Source organism: Canis aureus, chromosome 13 (assembly GCF_053574225.1).
Source record: "Canis aureus isolate CA01 chromosome 13, VMU_Caureus_v.1.0, whole genome shotgun sequence".
In the NCBI taxonomy this organism is placed as follows: Eukaryota; Metazoa; Chordata; class Mammalia; order Carnivora; family Canidae; genus Canis; species Canis aureus.
The window spans coordinates 58,838,866-58,856,361 of NC_135623.1; the positions used below are offsets into that span (position 1 = coordinate 58,838,866).

Here is a 17,496-nt window from a genome sequence, read left to right on the forward strand (position 1 = left end):
TCGAGTAGGTAAAACAAAAGAGCACATGCATGAAATTCTGCCTAAAATTCCATGGGGTTCATGAACCCATGTGGTAGATCAAATTTCTGCAAGAGGATTTGAGAACACCTGATAGCAGAAGCAGGGAAATGGACTTATCTTACATGCTATTCAGAATTTCATACATCTAATCCTAGGCCGGATAGCTTTCTCACCTCCTTGTACTAGCAGTCACTTCTTGTTGGCCTTTAGGGATGGGACCGTATCCACCTCTATTTTTCTCCTGTTAGAAGGTATATGAGAATCTCTCAGTGATGCAAGTGTAGTGGATTTTTCTTTATTTAAGTTTATAAAATACATGCTTATAGAAAATTAAAACATTATAGAAATATATAAAGCCAATCATGAAAGTTCTCCCACAATTTTACTCCCTCACAAAGCCACTGGTAACAATGTCGAATTACTATTCCATTATTTATATATATATATGTATATATATATAGCATTAACAAGTTATTCTACAAAAAAAAAAAAAAAAAAAAAAATGCTTCCACAACTTTTTTTAACCTAAGAGTAAAGTTTGGACATCTTATTAGTCCAGACGTTCCTTACTCTTAATGGATAGAAATAAATTGCATGAAGGTACCATAATCTATTAAATTAGTCCCTTATTGACAGGACATCTGAGCTAGTTTCATTGAAGAGCAAAGGTACAGTAAACTTGTGTACACTTGTCAGATTATTCCTATTGGCATTTTCCTAATCTTTTTAATGAAGTTTGCCAAATGGTTTGAGCATTTTCAATATACTCTGAACCGCCCCCTTTAAAGGTTATAAAATTATCCTCCCACCTACAGCATGCAAGATGGGATATGTATAATTTAGAAAGGTTTATTCAAACTTATGGTGTGATTTTTAATTAGAAAAAAAAATCTATCATCAATTGTTCTTGTAACTGTGTTTTCTACCTACAGAAATAGAAGGTGGACAAATTTTCTTGACTGATGGGGAGTCAGGATCCTAAGGGCAGGGTTTAGAAAACTCATATTTACAGGGAATAGGTATCAGAAACTTAAATAACACTTTTCCAGAAAGTCTTCAAAAGACTGCAGCCCATGCCACAGCTTCAAATACCACCAGTAGTATCTTATTAATTTCTTCAGGTTTTGATACCTATGTTGGTATCCAACTGCTTGTTGGATAAAATCGAACTTCAAACATGAGCTTTCTCCTCCACCAGCTGTACTCATTACTCAACTGCAGCAGACAATTCTTTGCTCCTAGAACACATCCTAGTTTCACAAGTCTGGTTTCGTTCACTGTATGCCCCATCTTAGAATACTAGTTTCCCTCTCTGGCCTCTCAAGGCTCAGCTCAAATACCCGACTCTATGAAGTCTTCCACAATGCTCTCTGGAAAAGAGCGATGGTCTTTTCCTCTGTGGGACTCCAATACAGCATTCTGTAATACGCTAACTAGGGTCTTGGAGGACAGATTCATTAGTCTATTTCCTGAACTGTATTCAATAGTGCAGAACTTTGTAGAACATGCACTCAAAAACTGTTTCTGGAATAAACATACAAAAGTAAGACTTCAATCCCTTAATCCCCATTATTAGTCACAGATACTAGTTTTTAAAGTAAAAAAAATAAAAATAAAACCCAAATGCAACTGCTCCCTTGAAACAAGTCCTTATTATAGTAAGCAGTTTTTTAAGTATTTTTTAAAAAGGTATCTTTTAATAAAACTGACAAAGTATTCTATCTTTAGAATAGTTATGTTCAACAAACCTACATATGCTTGATACCTGCATCTTACTTCCTAGGACCTCAATTTTTTATTTTGGGAAAAAAAAAAAAAAAACAGGAGGGAGGGGCAGTTTACTGTAAAATATGAAGCAGGAATCATTTAAGCATGTGAGTTTCTGCTTTATATTCCTAGCCAGAGCACAAAACGACTGGATATCCTCATCAACACCAAGCTTATTCTTTAAAAACAACAACAAAAAATGGGAGCCACCATGAAGAAAATGCCATATTAAAATCTCTTTCTCTTGATAATTTCTGGCTTCCAGCTGACTGGATGAGTTTCTTCTGTCTGGAAACAGAAAATTAAATAAGTTAAAACAAAGTATTATTAATTTGCTTTATATTAATAACTCTCTTTCTAACAAAATAAGGCATCTGTTGGTTGACATTACATATTTAGCAGTTCTTTAACAATTTTAGGAATAGCTGACAAACTAGTGACATTATCTGAATCTAATAAAGGATGAATGGGTTCACTACAAATTCAGTTTGTGGTTTTTCATCTCGAATAAAATTGCTACTTAGGTAACCTAGTAATACCAAAGCTTATGATTTTAGAATTAATTTGTATAGCAATTTATTTGTGATTATTCTCAATGTAAGATTTTCCCAATAACTATAGTAAGTAGGGATAAAATTAAAACAATTTATGGATTCGCTGGTATCAATGGGACTAATATAGAAATCTACGAGCAGACACTACTCGAGATGATAAATAATTCAATACTATAAAGATTATTTTCCCTTCTGAAAATTTCAGTATCTTTAAAATGAGAAAAGCACTCGCAAAATTATGGTATGGTTGATTTATTTTACTTCAAAATGCATGTGAAATAGAGAACTTACCGCAGTATCATCCTCTTTATACACTTTAATCGTTTTATCAGCTTCAGCTGTTAGTAACCGACTTTCAGACTGATCAAAAGCACAAGCAAATATTCCTGATTCACTGTCCAAAGATCCGGGCTGCACAGCTGCATGAACTCTCTGGAAATTGTAGCCAGTTCTCCAGTCCCAAAGATGCATAGTGCCATTGTCAGCTTAAAGGAAAAAATCTAATTAAACTTGGTATCCTTTAACAATTCTGCTTGACAAACATTTAAGCACCATCTAGGAGTCAAGCACCGTGACAACAAAGATTAAATAAAGTTATAATACAAGACACAGGCAGTGGGCAGCCCGGGTGGCTTAATGGTTTAGCACCGCCTTCAACCCAGAGCGTGATCCTGGAGACCTGAGATTGAGTCCCGTGTCAGGCTCCCTGCATGGAGCCTGCCTGCTTCTCCCTCTGCCTGTGTCTCTGCCTCTCTGTCTCTCATGAATAAATAAATAAAATCTTAAAAAAAAAAAAGAAAAAAAAAAAGAAGACACAGGCACTCAAGCTTCTCTTAATATTGGTGTGCCTACTTTCATTTGTGCTTAATTCAGTAATTATAGAGCCCAAAAAGCACCACAAAATGATACCTAGTTCCAGAATACACAACCAAAATTTAGGTAATTCCCAGCATGAATACGTTAGATTTATCATGTAGGAACTCAAAGAAAACTAAACTATGAAATATGCTGCATGTATTACATGTATGCATAAACACATATATGAACAACATCCAAAAACACACTACTCAGGCAAGTTCTGTTGTAATACTTAGGTGGGATGACATAGAAATTTTAAAATGTTTACTCACTTACTAAAGGAAAAAATGACAGGCTAAAACATATTTATTATTAAAATCTTATTTTACCTCCAGAAACAAGCACTCCATCAGAATTCACTGTCAATGTATTAATAATAGCATTATGACCAGAAAGGTTTTGAATAAAACTTCCATCAGGGAATTTCCACTGTTTTATATTATCTGGGGAGCCAGATGCAAACGTATAACTGAAATAAGATGAAAAGGAGATCAAGTTAAATAAAATAAAGAATTCAAAAAAGCCTTTTACGGTTGTATTCTATACGTGTGCTTATGGATCTATAGTTGTAGCAAAATATTATTTGTCATACCAAGAGGTAAAAATACAAAGACATTTATTCCAAGTCAAATCAGATCTTCAAATTATTTAAATGTTCTAGATTAATGTTTTTCATTTCCCCAGTGCTCTACACTGAGCTAAAGCAGCAATAAATGTACAAACCCCTAAATTCACATTGAGGGCAAGGGGTTATGAAGCTATTTTGGACAGAGCAAGAGAGGGAGATAGAGGGGACTACAGGAAGAATGAAAAAGAAGGAAAGAAACAGAGGGCAAGAGGAAGAGAGAGAAAAAGGAAACAGAGGAGAGGAAGAAAGGGAATAAGGAAGACAGAAAAAGGGAGGAAGAAGGGAAGAAATAATGGATAAGGGGGAGGGGGTAGATAGAAATATCAATGTGACGAGAAAAGCGTCAGGGTGATGTGATATAAGAGACAGGCTGTGATATTATGCTCCACCTCTATGGACACCCTGTATGTTCATGGGTCCTACTATTTTTTTTTTCTATGTATACTATTTCCTCCTTATGAATTAAACTATTCTATGTACATCTCAGTATAAACGTTTCTGTCAAAACATTAAATCCATCTTCTACTAAACATTAAATCAAAAGCCTCTACTTTGATGTGCGGCTTTTAGCCATGATTTATTCATATTGTCTCATCTGACACTATCATCTTTCACCTTGTAGAAAATTTTCATCATCATATATATAGGTCATGAAGCAAACTAGTATACAGGAAAAATGAAAGAAATCCAGGTGCCAAGTGGCACAGGCCTGGAAATAACAGTGGCTAAACGACTACCAAAGTAGTAATAATGCTAGTATTTCAATATTTATACTAAAAATTGAAGAAAAAAGAAAAGCTAATTAGGAAAATACACTTACTGTCTTGGATGTAAAACCACAGCCCTGACCGATTTTTTGTGGTTTGTTAATGTGACTCTTGTTTTTCCAGCCACCAAATCCCATAATCGTATTGTAGTATCATGACTTCCTATAACGAAAATACACATCCACAAAATACACATCAGGAAAAATAATGCAAAAATTAAACACAACAATGTATGAATCAGTCTTCTGTAGACATATATATATATTAAATGAAAGTCATACTAACTCCTGCCTAATTACTTTACAGTTCTAAACTTTCAGGTTGGTTTTAAATTTAATTCTTAAAAAAATGCAGTAAATACTTGATGCATTGTCCAGTGAACAGCTGGAACAAATGTGAGTAACAAATAAAGCAAATACATGAAGTTACTCCTTGGAGGGGAGGGGGAAGGAAAAACCTGAACGATTCTTAATTAACAAACTACATCAAGTAAAGAAATTATTTTCTGGTCTCAGAGTGAAGTTGTATTATTAATCTTACTATATAAGCAAAACCAAACTCAAACTAGCTCTAAAAGTTATTGGTCTCTATTTTGTCTTTTGACTTCAATTTCCTAAACAAGTAATTTTGATACTATGAAACAATGTCTGAATGTATCTAACAGCACTATTTTCTAGTCAGACATCACATGATACTGTGTATGATACATTCTATGATATGTAAAGGGTATGAGATAAAAACCAAATGAAATGTTACCACAGTAAGTTTCATATATGCACAGAAAAAATGTATCTACAAAAATGAAGAGTCATAGTGAATATGAAAAGTATATGTATAATCATAATGCATTTATAATCAAATATACTGTAAACTTAAAAAGTATCAATCATACCAGTAATAATTTGTGGTTCTGCAGCTTGACATCTCACTGTAGCAACTGCATTTGTATGTCCAGATAATGTGTGTACACTGGCTTTAGTTCTCACATCCCAAATCTATAAAAACACAAGGGACACACTGTCAGAGAAAATAAGCATTCATATCTCAGACAGGTAAGTGAACCAATTCAAGGCTGGGAATTTACTAGACAACTGTGTCTGAATGTAATGAAAAATTGTTTAAAAGAAAGATTAATGATCTGTAAGCTGGCTGGGGAATATAGATAGAAGGCAGCTGAAAGGAAAAAAAAGACCCAAAAAACTAACGGATCAGGGTACTAAAAGTGTAAGAATGGGTACAATAAGACTACTGAAGGAAAAAGCTAATGGAAAATGTTGTAGTGATGGAAAGGAACATGTGAGTGTCCCATTTCAGAAGCAGGGCACTCCCAGTGATAAACATGAGGCCACAGAACTGAAAATGAAGGTGGAAAAACACCTGAGCCAAGAAACAGAGACCAGACTATTGCTAGTCAAGGCAACTATCTTTAATTCTCTAATAAGTCAATGCATGACTCTATTACCAAATATGCATGCAACATATTTACAAATATATGACTCCATTACCAAATAAGATGCGATATATTTACAAATAAACACAAAACTCTATTCCACTTACCCGTGCAGTTGAATCTCGACTACAGGTTACCAGCACATCAATTGTTGGGTGCAAATCCAAACCATACACTGCACTTAGATGTCCATGATAGTGTCTTATAACCTAAAAATAAAGGGGAAAATTAAAATCTCTATAATTATAAAGAAAAACAGTGATTGACTATGTTTTAAATCCTTAACTCTAAGCTTACCTTATTATATTCAAGATCCCAGCATTTAACTTGTTTGTCTTCTCCACAGGAAAACAGGTAAGGGCTCCGCGTGCTTACTATCACACCGCGCACTGTACTGATGTGCCCAGTTAATGACAGTTTTAATTTGCCACTAGCCAAGTCCCAGATCTGCAATCAAAAAATATTTAATTTTTCTTCATTATTCCAAAGGAAATTTTAAAAATCTTAATGTTAAAATTAAGTGTTCAAAAAGTGAAAGTTGTAAACATATACAAATTTTAAAATTTGCAAAAGAAATCTCCCATGATCTCCTCTGTTAAGCAGGGAAAACAGAATTAAAAAGCATGTTCAAACTGGGAAAATATTTATAATAAGTGACAAGTCAGACTGAGAAAGACGAATACTAGGTGATTTTACTGGTATGTGAACTCTATAAACAAATAAAAGTAAAAACCAGGCTCACAGATACAGAGAACAGATCAGTGGTTACCAGAGGTGGGGGGTGGGAGTGGGGGAAATGAGTTAAGAGAGTCAAAAGTGCAAAGTTCCAGTTATGAAACAGGTAAGTCACGGAGATATAATGTTCAGCCTGGCAACTACAGTTAATACTACTGTACTCAACATCTAAAAATTCTTACTATAAGGAAAAAATTCTGCAACTATGTATGGTCATAGATGTTAACTAGATTTATTGTGATTTCACAATATACCAATATATTGTATCATTACATTGTATATTAAAACTAATAATATTGTATATCAATTATACCTCAATAAAAAATATATACATGTTGAAAAAACTTAACAGCTTTACTAGGAATCCCACTATAAATTTTTTTTGTGCGGTTTTTAGAAGATTAGGTAACCATTTCTGCTTAACGTTAGTAGATAGATATTTTATTTATTTATTTATTCATTCATTCATTTATTTATTTTATTTATTCTTGAGAGATAGAGAGAGGCAGAGACACAGGCAGAGGGAGAAGCAGGCTCCCCATGCAGGAAGCCTGATGTGGGACTCGATCCCGGATCTCTAGGATCACACCCCAGCCTGAAGACAGCGCTAAATGCTGAGCCACCCAGGGATCCCCACAGATATTTTTAAAGATACACAATCAGTGTGTTAAAAAAGGATCCTGTAATACACTGCAAATATCAAGTCACCCATTTTGGAAAATATTTGTACTTTGGGTGTCAATTACAAAAATCTTGGACCCATTAATTCCATTACTGGGGATCTGTCCAACAAAATCATTTAAAATATGGCAAAAAGCTTTAGGCACAAAAATTATATAGCATTACTTGTGATAGTGAACACCAAGAAACTAAAAACTCTGATGTCTACCAATAGGAAAATAGATTATAGAATATCTGATAGATTGTGAAACCATTTAAAAAGATGTCCATTTCTTCACAAAAATATGCCTCTGATATGTTAAGTGGAAAAAAAGCAGAGTACAAAACTATGTAACACTCAAGAATTTTTATTTATGTATTTTTTTTTAAGATTTGAGAGAGTGCACATGTGCATGGGGATGGGGGGTGGTGGGGAGGACAGCAAAAGGAGGAGGAGGGAGCCTTAAGCAGGTACGGCGCTGAGTGCAGAGCCCGATGCAGGGCCTGATCTCATAACCCAGAGATCACAACCTGAGCTGAAGCCAAGAATCAGTTGCTTAACTGACTGTACCATCCAGACACCCCCATCATGATTTTTTAAAGATACACATTTATACACACAGGAAGAAAGCTCAGAAGGAAATGTAATGACACATATGCATGGAAGTAAGTACTAAAAAGAAATTCGTTCAAATTATCTGACAGTGTTCAATTACATATGGGTCTGTATTCTTTTGTACTTCTCTATATTTTCCTCATTTTTTATATATGAGTAAGCTTTAAGTTTGTAACCAGAGGAGAAAAAAATATCAAGAAATTAGTGGTAGTCGGTATGTTTGGTTTGGAAAAGCCTGTTATTTAAATACCACTTTCCAAACATATTTAATTGGAACACTGAATTGATAAAGATAATAAATTTTACTCCATACTCAGGTCTCAGAAATCAGAGAAACTACAACAGCAATTCCCACCTCAGAAATAAAAGATTAAAATTACGTAGTAAATACAAAGTCGTATTTTTTTCTTCCTCCTTCCTATTACCTTTATAGTTCTGTCAGCAGATCCAGTTACAAACCACTGATTTCCAGGTTCCACAGCAATACAGCGAACCCAGCCAAGATGTCCACTGATCACCTGTATAAAACAAAACATAGAATGGGTGGACTCATTACACTAGTTTGTTCAACTTCAACTCATTACATATAAGTCAAGTTTGAAGAGCCCCTCCTCATATCTTCAAATACATTTATAAAATTATTTGACACTTAGATTTTAAAATTATAAATTACCTTCAATCACAGTAAATACATATACAAGCTATGATATACCTATACAATGGAATATTTACTCAGCAAATAAGAGGAATATATTAATACAACTTGGAGGGCCCTCAAAGGCATTAAGCTGAGGAAGGAAGTCAGTATTAAAATGTATATACTGTATAATTCCATTACATAACAAAATTGAAAAAAACCCCACAAAAATAGTATGAAAAACAAACGAACAGCTGCCAGGGGTAGGGAAAGTTAGAAGTATAAAATAATAGCACAGGAGTGTTTTTTGAGCTGACGGAACTTCTTTATACTGAGTGTATAAAGAAGTAATTACCCAAATTTATACATCTATTAAAATTTATTAGGTCGGTATACCAAAAGAAAGTCTACTTTAGTGTATAATTAGAAAACTAAAATTTAATACATATATTTAATTATGTGTAGCTATAGTTTTCCTACTACATACATTTCATTTTAGATCTGGTATGTTTTGAATCACTTTAATTTACTATAATTAAAAAGATAATAAGTAGGGCTAAAGAAATAGCATTATATGTTATTTTTCCTCCTGGGATTCGTATTAAACACTTCAAACACGTAGAAAAATTATTTTATCTGTTCTCCATGTTTAATAGCTTTCTGTCAATATTTTATATAGGAAACACACACATAGCTTTTACTTAAAGAAGTCTTCACGTCTTTTAAGACTGCCTGATACCTTCCCCCCAACCCATCTCAGATCACTTTATCAGTTCTCATATTCAATCCTTTTCCTCCTGATTCTATTCCTTGGCTCTTAGTAACTGGAAAGCAATCATCATTCCTGTAGTGGAATAACATACAGATTCACTCACCCTGTAGAGTTTCCATGGTGGGTGCCACTGGGGTTTGGGCATGGTAGGGGCTTTTTTAGCCATCAGTGCAGAGTTCTTAGCGTTGCCAGCCTCCATAACTGCCTACAAATAGAACAGATTATGTTACTGTTAAAGGCATCATACCTAACTCTGTGTGTTAATTCTAAAAAGAAAAACTCAAAAAAGGGGATTTATGAGGGTTTTTTTTTCCTTAATTGAAGAGGAAAAGACAGTTAAAATGTTTGAATCACTAGAAAATGTTTGCATAACTAAGACTTCTAATCAGAACTGTTATTTTCTGTATGTTAACTTTAATTTTAGAAATAAAAAAAAATCTCAGAGGCTAAACAGTACATAACATAACATTGTGCATGGGTTCAAAAGAGCACATAACATTGTGTATGGGTTCATAAACCCTGCTCTGCTAATTACTAGCTGACTGGTAAAAACTTACATAACCTCTGTGCTTGCTTTGTAAAATGGAAATAACACTGCCTACCTCAGACAATTACTGTAAAAATATTGTTACACTCTGTAAATGCTTTATGTAAGCTCCTATTATTATTTGAGTGATTTTAAGTGGATTGTCACTGCCTTTCATTGTTGTATTTTAACATTATCTCAACTTAATAGCAAAAAGAGAAACTAATTAGCTTCCAAAAAAATATTTAATACTTTCATTTATTATTAAAATTCAATTAATTAACATACGGTATATTACTCAGAGGCAGAGTTCAGTGATTTATCAGTTGTATACAGCACCCAGTGCACATTACATCATGTGCCCTCCTTAATGCCCATCACCCAGTTACCCTCCTCCCTTCCAGCAACGATCAGTTTGTTTCTTGTGATTCAGAGTCCCTTATGGTTTATCTCCCTCTCTGGTAACATCTTATTCTATTTTCCCTCCTTTCCCCTATGATCTTTTGTTTCTTAAATTCCACATATGAGCAAGATCATAGAACTGTCTTTCTCTGATTGACTTATTTTGCTTAATGTAAAACCCTCTCATTCCATCCACATCACTGCAAATGAAATTTCTTTTTTTTGGTGGCTGAGTAATATTCGATTGTACATATACCACATCTTCTTTATCCACTCATCTGTCAATGGACACCTGGGCTTTTTCCATAGTTTGGCTATTGCAGACGCTGCTGCTATAAACATAAGGGTGCAGGTGCCCCTTTGGATCACTACATTTGTATTTTGGGGGTATATACCTAGTACTGCAACTGCTGGGTCTTAAGATAGCTCAATTTTTAACTTTTTGAGGAACCTCTAAAGTTTTCTGGAGTGGCTGCACCAGCTTGCATTCCTATCAGTATCCCTGTCTCCACAGCCTTGCCAACATCTGTCATTTCCTGACTTTTAATTCTAGCCATTCTGACTGCTGTGAGGCAGTAACTCATTGTAGTTTTGATTTCTATTTCCCTGATGCCAAGTGATGTTGAGCATTTTTTTTGTGCCTGTTAGCCGTTTGTATGTCTTCCCTGAAGAAACGTCTGTGGATGTCTTCCACCCATTTCTTGACTGGATTAATAGTTTTCTGGGTGTTGAGTTTGCTAAGTTCTTTCTAGATCTTGGAATACTAGCTCTTTATCTGATAAAACATTTACAAATATCTTCTCCCATTCCATCTGTTGTCTTCTGGTTTTGTTGACTATTTCCTTTGCTGTGCAAAAGCTTTTTATCTTGATAAAGTCCCAACAATTCATTTTTGCCTTGTTTTCCTTGCCTTTGGAGATCAGTTTAAGTATTATTTTAAGAGATATCCTGGCTGATGTACCATCAACTGTTAGCAACCAGCCATCCACCCAAAAAATACTTAAGTCCATAAAGTTCCTGCCCTCAAGAAGCTTGTATTTCACCTCCTACTAAGGAGGCAAAAACCATGGGCAGAGATTTGTGAATAGAGGCAAAAGAAGAAATGTAGTGGGAAGACCACAAATTCACTCATTTAGCCTGCAGTGACTCAAGTGGCAGAATAAAATAAAGTAGGTACTTGACGTTTTTCGTTTCATAATTACTCTTACCAGTAACGACATTAACCGGCATTTATTTACCAATTGATGAACTTCTACATTTCTAAACATTTTTAAGATACTAGTACAGCCCGTGAATATTACATTACTAAAGCACTCAATTCAAATTGTGTAAACCAACTTAGAGTTTAATAAAAAAAAGATTTTCGTATCTAACACATGCTAATACAAGTTAGAGAATACCATTCTTTGTATTATTAACAGTGGGTAATAAAGAGCAACATCACACTATCTGCATCAAAATAATTATTAGATACAATGTGCAACAGACACAATTTAGAATTTTAAATTCTAAAAAATATGCAAAATCACAAGCAACTTAAATTTTAGGGCTATGAAATATTAACTAGCTCACTCAGCTGCTGTTTAACAACAAGCAAAGAAAGTTTTCATTTATTTAATATCTAACCTAAGACACTCGGGATAAAGGGAAATAAGACAAGTTCCAAAAGTTAGAAACCTGCAGTGTGATCTGACACAGAGAAACTTACTGAAGTCATCCCTGCAGGCTGTGAACGGTCAGAAGTCCCCGGATGTCGGTATTCACCTCCAGCAGGTGCACTACGATTTGCATCAACCCTGAGGCAAAAGATATATCACATTCTAAGTGACTGTCTCCAGTCATGTCTTGTGCAGAACCAACTCTTTAAATTTTTGTAAGCAATGATAAAAGAAAATGTCACATATATAGAAATCTTAAAATGAGAAAAATATGTAAAGAACAAATTATGCTTTCAAAATCTTTGTAATTAGAAGCATAATACTTCATACCTGGTCTGAGAAGAAGGTAATGCCACAGCTAAGGACTGTGCAGCTGATTCACTTGGCATTCTTTGGATCTTAGTATCTGCTGTCAAAGCAACTCCTGTTTAAAAAAAGAATCAATTCCCTTTAGTTGCTATGATTTCATTTATATCAGTTTAAAATAAAATACTGGAAGAAGAAAAATGATTAACTCTAGGTAGTCATATTACAAACATTTCTCATTTTGTGTCTTTTATTTCTAACTTTTTACTAATAAATAGAAGTCAAAAACATATAACTCAAATTTGATTTAATCACAAGCAGTTTGGTATTAACATACCTAACACAGTAAAGTTAAATTTCTATCATCTTGGGATATTACCTTCAGATACAAAAATCAAGCAATTCCCAAACACTAACAAGGTTTTCAAGAATAAATGTAAATCACTAAACAAGAAGTACCAGTTTGCCTGTACTTTCAATACGGTAAATCCTGTCTTCTAAAATTACTAGAACCTAGATATGTTAAGCTTTTTGTTCTACACTCCATTATACTAGCCACTCCATCTATGTACTAGTCATCTACACACACAGACAGCTAATAGACATTTCCATCACACTTGCTTCTATACTAACACTTCTATCACTTTTGTAAGTTTAGTGATAACATGTTTGTTTAATCTCCATATTAGCCTGGAACGACCTTACTGTCTTTGAATTCCTAGCACAGCACCTAAAAAATCTAGGTGCTTAACAATGTTTGCTGAATGAACAGGTATGAAAGTGAATATGAGTTAATAACTCTCATCTATGCCTGGATGCCTGGGTACTGAGCTTATCTTGCATTTTATAGGCAATTAGAATCATAGTATTGGTTCATTCATGGAAACGTCCGTAAGATATTTTCAGTACGTAATAGCTCGCTTACCAGGTCCTGGTGGATATGGATGTGTACCTGTCACCAAATATTCAACTTCTTGTCCTTTAAAAGGGAGAAGAATCATCATCATTATCAGGGGCAAATTTACATACAAGTATTATCTCTTTTAACGAATGCGAAGTCACCAACTGAATTTCTCAAATTTTCCCAGCTAAACCAAAACCTCAGAACCAAGATATACTGATTTTTGTTTTGACTTCTGAGGACCATGTACACACCTATTTCCTTGATATTTGCTAATATGATGTCAAGAAAGCTTGTATAATTGTAATGGTGTGGAGAGAGATCATCCTATCAAGTAACAACCCCCATTCTGGTTTTTCTCCCATGCAAATGATTTTTCTGTAGAATCTTAGATTTAAAAAAAAAAAAAGGAATCTTAGATCATCTTTATTCACTACAATTTTAGTGCTTAGAATCACCTTTCTGAATGACAGCCAAAACAGACGGTCTTTCCGTATGTTACAAATTTTTCCTTTAGTCTCCACCTGTACATCCTAAGATTTTCTGCATTATTATTCTATCACATTTTTATTTCCTGTAAGAAAAAATCCACCAACCAATAATCTCAACTCACTACTTCAATGAGGAAATCAAGACTTCCGTTATAATACTGGTATAGTTGTTCAATAGGGTATGGCTCTATTCAGTTTTCCTGGGATGGGCACTAAAACATTTCATTTTTTCATTTTGAAAATTCACATGTAAGTCCTGACATTTCTGATAATACATCCTCACCTTGATTGGCAGGATACTGCTTATGACCATACGAATCCGATGCATTCTGAGGACATTTCTCTTTAAAATTTTCTTTCGAAGTAGGCATGTGCAACACAGGACCATACTCATTACGCAGCTTGATTGCCATTTTCCGTTTGTGACTATTTAAAAATTATGAACATAAGAATGTATCTTTGAGTGCTTCAAATATATTAGCCAAAAGAAATATAGACAGCCAAGAACACAAGTACTTAAATAGCTTAGGTTTGCCTAATCATGTAGAAAAAATTCTATGCAGTTTTTAAAGTTAAATAGTATTTTAAAAAGCTTGGAATTTCCAAGTGCATTTCCACACTTTTTTTGTTCCCAATCCACCACAGAGCATCCATTAAGTCTAAGTAGCATTTTAATTTGTTAACCAATAAATATATAACCTTTCATGATAAATTACCAAGGGTCTGATTTAAAAACATATAGAAACTAATATATCCTTTTAAAAACCTCAGTCAATACACTTTCCTTCAAATGTGTCAATATAAAAACACAGTAAAAGCTTCTATCATAACCTTTACTGGATGTATCTAAAAAGACCAATTAGAACTAATCAAAGTAGTTAATTAGTTCAATATTTTTTAAAGAAATGCACTTATATTAGTCTTAAGAACAGCTCACTTAATAAATTAAATATAAATGCTTGTCTTAGGAATTAAGTAGATTTTAAAAGAAGGGTAAAGGACAAAGAAGGAACACTGCACATAATGCAATCCCAGACTGGAGCTGGAGATGTAGAACCAAAAATATGCCACCACTCAAAAATCTTCATCATACTAACGAGAAAAGATGGGAGTAGAGGTACTGGCCAGGTACAATTTCAGCTCAGCAAGGCTCTGAGAGCAGCGGGAAGCTGAAAGCACATACAAAGTGATTGATTATAAAATAAAACACCTAAAAGGGACTCTCCTAATTACTGGGTATTTATAAATGCAATTAATTAATGGGGCTTTTTATTGTGAAAGACAAGGCCAAAAAAAGTTAAATCAGCTTAAATCATGCCCAAACACCATTCATTACCGAATAGACATCCTACGAGTGTTAGTATCACTCACTAAGCTTTAAAGGTCCCCCTCTCCCTGCTCTCTTCCCCCAACATTAGAAGTTACATATTCCAGTAACTGAAAAGGAACAATACCTACCTCTCTTCATCCAAAGGCACAGGTTTTCCGTTATCAGCTACAAACATGTCATGGGTTCTCTTCAATGACCTGAACACAAGTGTGTGCACAGAATGTTTCTGTACCTCCTAAAAAGAAAGAACAGAATCACATATCTAGCTACAAATGACACATACCACAACCTAAATTAAGTCAAAGCAGCCATACACTTTACACGTTTAAATATGTAAAAAGCTTTGTACCACTCACCACAGCTATTTGTAGCAAGCGATAGAAGAAGTCAAGGTCAGAGAGGAGGAGGAAGCTCCTCAATGGCCAGAGCCCCAGGTATACCAATTAGTGATGCCTGAGCTTAGCCATTGATTCGAACAAGTATTTACTGAGTTCCTACTATGTGTCTGGCAGGCACTGTGCTAGAAGCTAACAAAAGAATGATGACAAGGCAGCCATGGTCCCAGTGCTCAAGAGAAACGAAAAATAAGCAACAAATCTTTGATAAGTGCTATGAAGGAAGCAAGCCAAGAAAGAACCTAGGATAGTTATGAAAGATCTCTCTGAGGTATTCCTTAGGCAGAAATTCAGCCTCGTGCAGAGCAGAGGTGAGAACAATCCAGGCAGAGAGGAAATGCCAGGTACACAGGGGTTTGGTGGCTGCAATGATGGCCGGAGCTGCAAGAGAACTGTGCATGTTCCACTGGAAGGTGGACTGTGAGGCTGGGATGAGGTTGCAAGGGTAGACAAGGTGCAGATTAGGTTAAGGATTTTTTTTTTTTTTTTAAAGGATCACTGCAACAGTCTGCACTTTTGCTCTAGTGACATCTGGCCAGCGAAGGATTTTAAGCAGAAAAAAACGCGATCAACGTATATCTTAAACAGATCAATTTTGCAGAGGGCGAAGAAATGGAAGCGAGAACACCAGCAGGGAGCTAAGGCACTCGTGCAGACGAAGGATGACGCCGGATCTGAATTAAGGCGAAGGCAGTGGGTCTGGACAAGGCTCCAGAAGTATTTCTGAGATGAGACGGGCAAGGCTGGCTAACAGTTTGATGCAAAACTTCAAAATGGCAGGTCTTCCTGGGGGCAGAGCTGGAGGAAGACCGCCCGCCTCAGGACACACAGCCCCTGACGCTGCTCTGCAGGCGGGGACCCCGCGGGGCCGGACGCGGCGCCTCCGGGGGCCCGGCCGAGACCCGACGCTCAAGAGCCAAATACGGACCGTGGAAACTCAGTCGGGCTTCGCGGCCGCGGGTAACGTCCAGCCAGGGCTCCCACCCGGCCTTCCTCTGCCCCTGAAAACCTTCAGAGACCACCCGGCCTCGGCCAGACAGCCCCCCTCCGCAGCCTTCACCATCCCCAAACCGCGAACACCCCCCCACGCCCGCCGCCAAGGAAAAACACCGCGGAAGCCAACGACCCCTCAGCACCAAGCGCCACCTTACCTCGACCATGATGCTGCCGTGCGACTCGCCGCTCCAACAGACAAGGGACGCCAGCCCGCAACACAGAAGCCGCCGCCGCCGCCGCCGCCGCGCAGCCCTTCCGGAATCGAGCGCCCTGGCGCCGGAAGTGGGGCCTCCGCGCAGGCGCGGTAGCCGCCCGGCGGCCTTCTGGGATCGAGGGGCGGGGCTTTCTCCAGAGGGGCGTGGCCTCGGCGAGGTGGGCGGGGCTCAGCGGCGTCCCGGAGGAGGTCTTGGAAGAGCCTTCGGCTCAGACTTAAGTAGTTCGGTTCAGGGGTGTGGTTGTTTGCGCTGTGCCTCCCCAAGCTTAATCCTTTAATTTTATTTTTTTCCCAGCGAACCCAAGGAGTCCGTTCTAGGGAGGGTCTGGAGAGAGCGAATCCCGGTCCGCGTCCAGCTCCCCTGATTGACGTCTCGGCTCCCGCTGCGCCGCGGGGCTGCCCGGCCTGGAAGCCTCCGCGCGCTGCGGCCTCGGCTGCCGAGAGCACCTGCGCTGATGCTGTCCCGTTAACCCTTGGCGGCCGGATGTTGCGGAACACTTTGCATTTGAGAAAGTGTGCAAAGATCTTTGTTGTAGCCCTGTACGGCAAATCCCCACATTTATTTTTACGCTGCATAGATTTTTTTTTTTAAATCTCTCAAAACCGCACGATTTTCAGCCAGTCTGCTAATGAACGTGGTGGCGTCGACAGTATCAAAGGGCAGCTTTTCAAAGCTGGCGGAAGAAAGACACAACTGAAGACTCGAGCCACTTTTATTTATACACATCCTAGTGCCAAAATAGCAGTATTTTATATTGTCTTGTCTTAGGTAAAATGCAGTTTTCGATCAAGCCTGTCCCATTACTTTTCTA

The 17,496-nt window shown here is 36.8% G+C and overlaps 1 protein-coding gene across 2 annotated transcripts; it reads right to left on the reverse strand.

Moving 5' to 3' along the window:
• Positions 1–294: 294 nt before the first annotated feature.
• Positions 295–16,778, reverse strand: PLRG1 (pleiotropic regulator 1). Of its 2 annotated transcripts, none has more exons than XM_077846451.1 (15): positions 16,626–16,778; positions 15,208–15,314; positions 14,033–14,175; positions 13,283–13,336; positions 12,382–12,475; positions 12,102–12,189; positions 9,569–9,670; positions 8,482–8,574; positions 6,343–6,492; positions 6,153–6,254; positions 5,488–5,590; positions 4,649–4,757; positions 3,530–3,669; positions 2,634–2,827; positions 295–2,076 (listed from the first exon to the last, which is right to left on the reverse strand). In XM_077846451.1, exons 1-15 carry the CDS (start codon positions 16,632–16,634, stop codon positions 2,017–2,019), a joined length of 1,548 nt encoding a protein of 515 aa, XP_077702577.1. In that variant the 5' UTR covers positions 16,635–16,778; the 3' UTR covers positions 295–2,016. The 2 variants fall into 2 exon arrangements, with proteins under 2 accessions (XP_077702577.1, XP_077702578.1); XM_077846452.1 differs by lacking the exon at positions 16,626–16,778 and adding an exon at positions 14,847–14,918 and having other exon boundaries at positions 15,208–15,277.
• Positions 16,779–17,496: the final 718 nt, after the last annotated feature.

Bases quoted from the DNA above. Each gene is read 5' to 3' on its own strand.
- PLRG1 (XM_077846451.1), bottom strand. The intron at 9,671-12,101 runs GTAAGTTTCTCT...TTCTATTTGTAG, and splicing joins AGCCTGCAGGGATGACTTCA to GCAGTTATGGAGGCTGGCAA. The intron at 2,077-2,633 runs GTAAGTTCTCTA...TTCTGTTTCCAG, and splicing joins ATAAAGAGGATGATACTGCG to ACAGAAGAAACTCATCCAGT.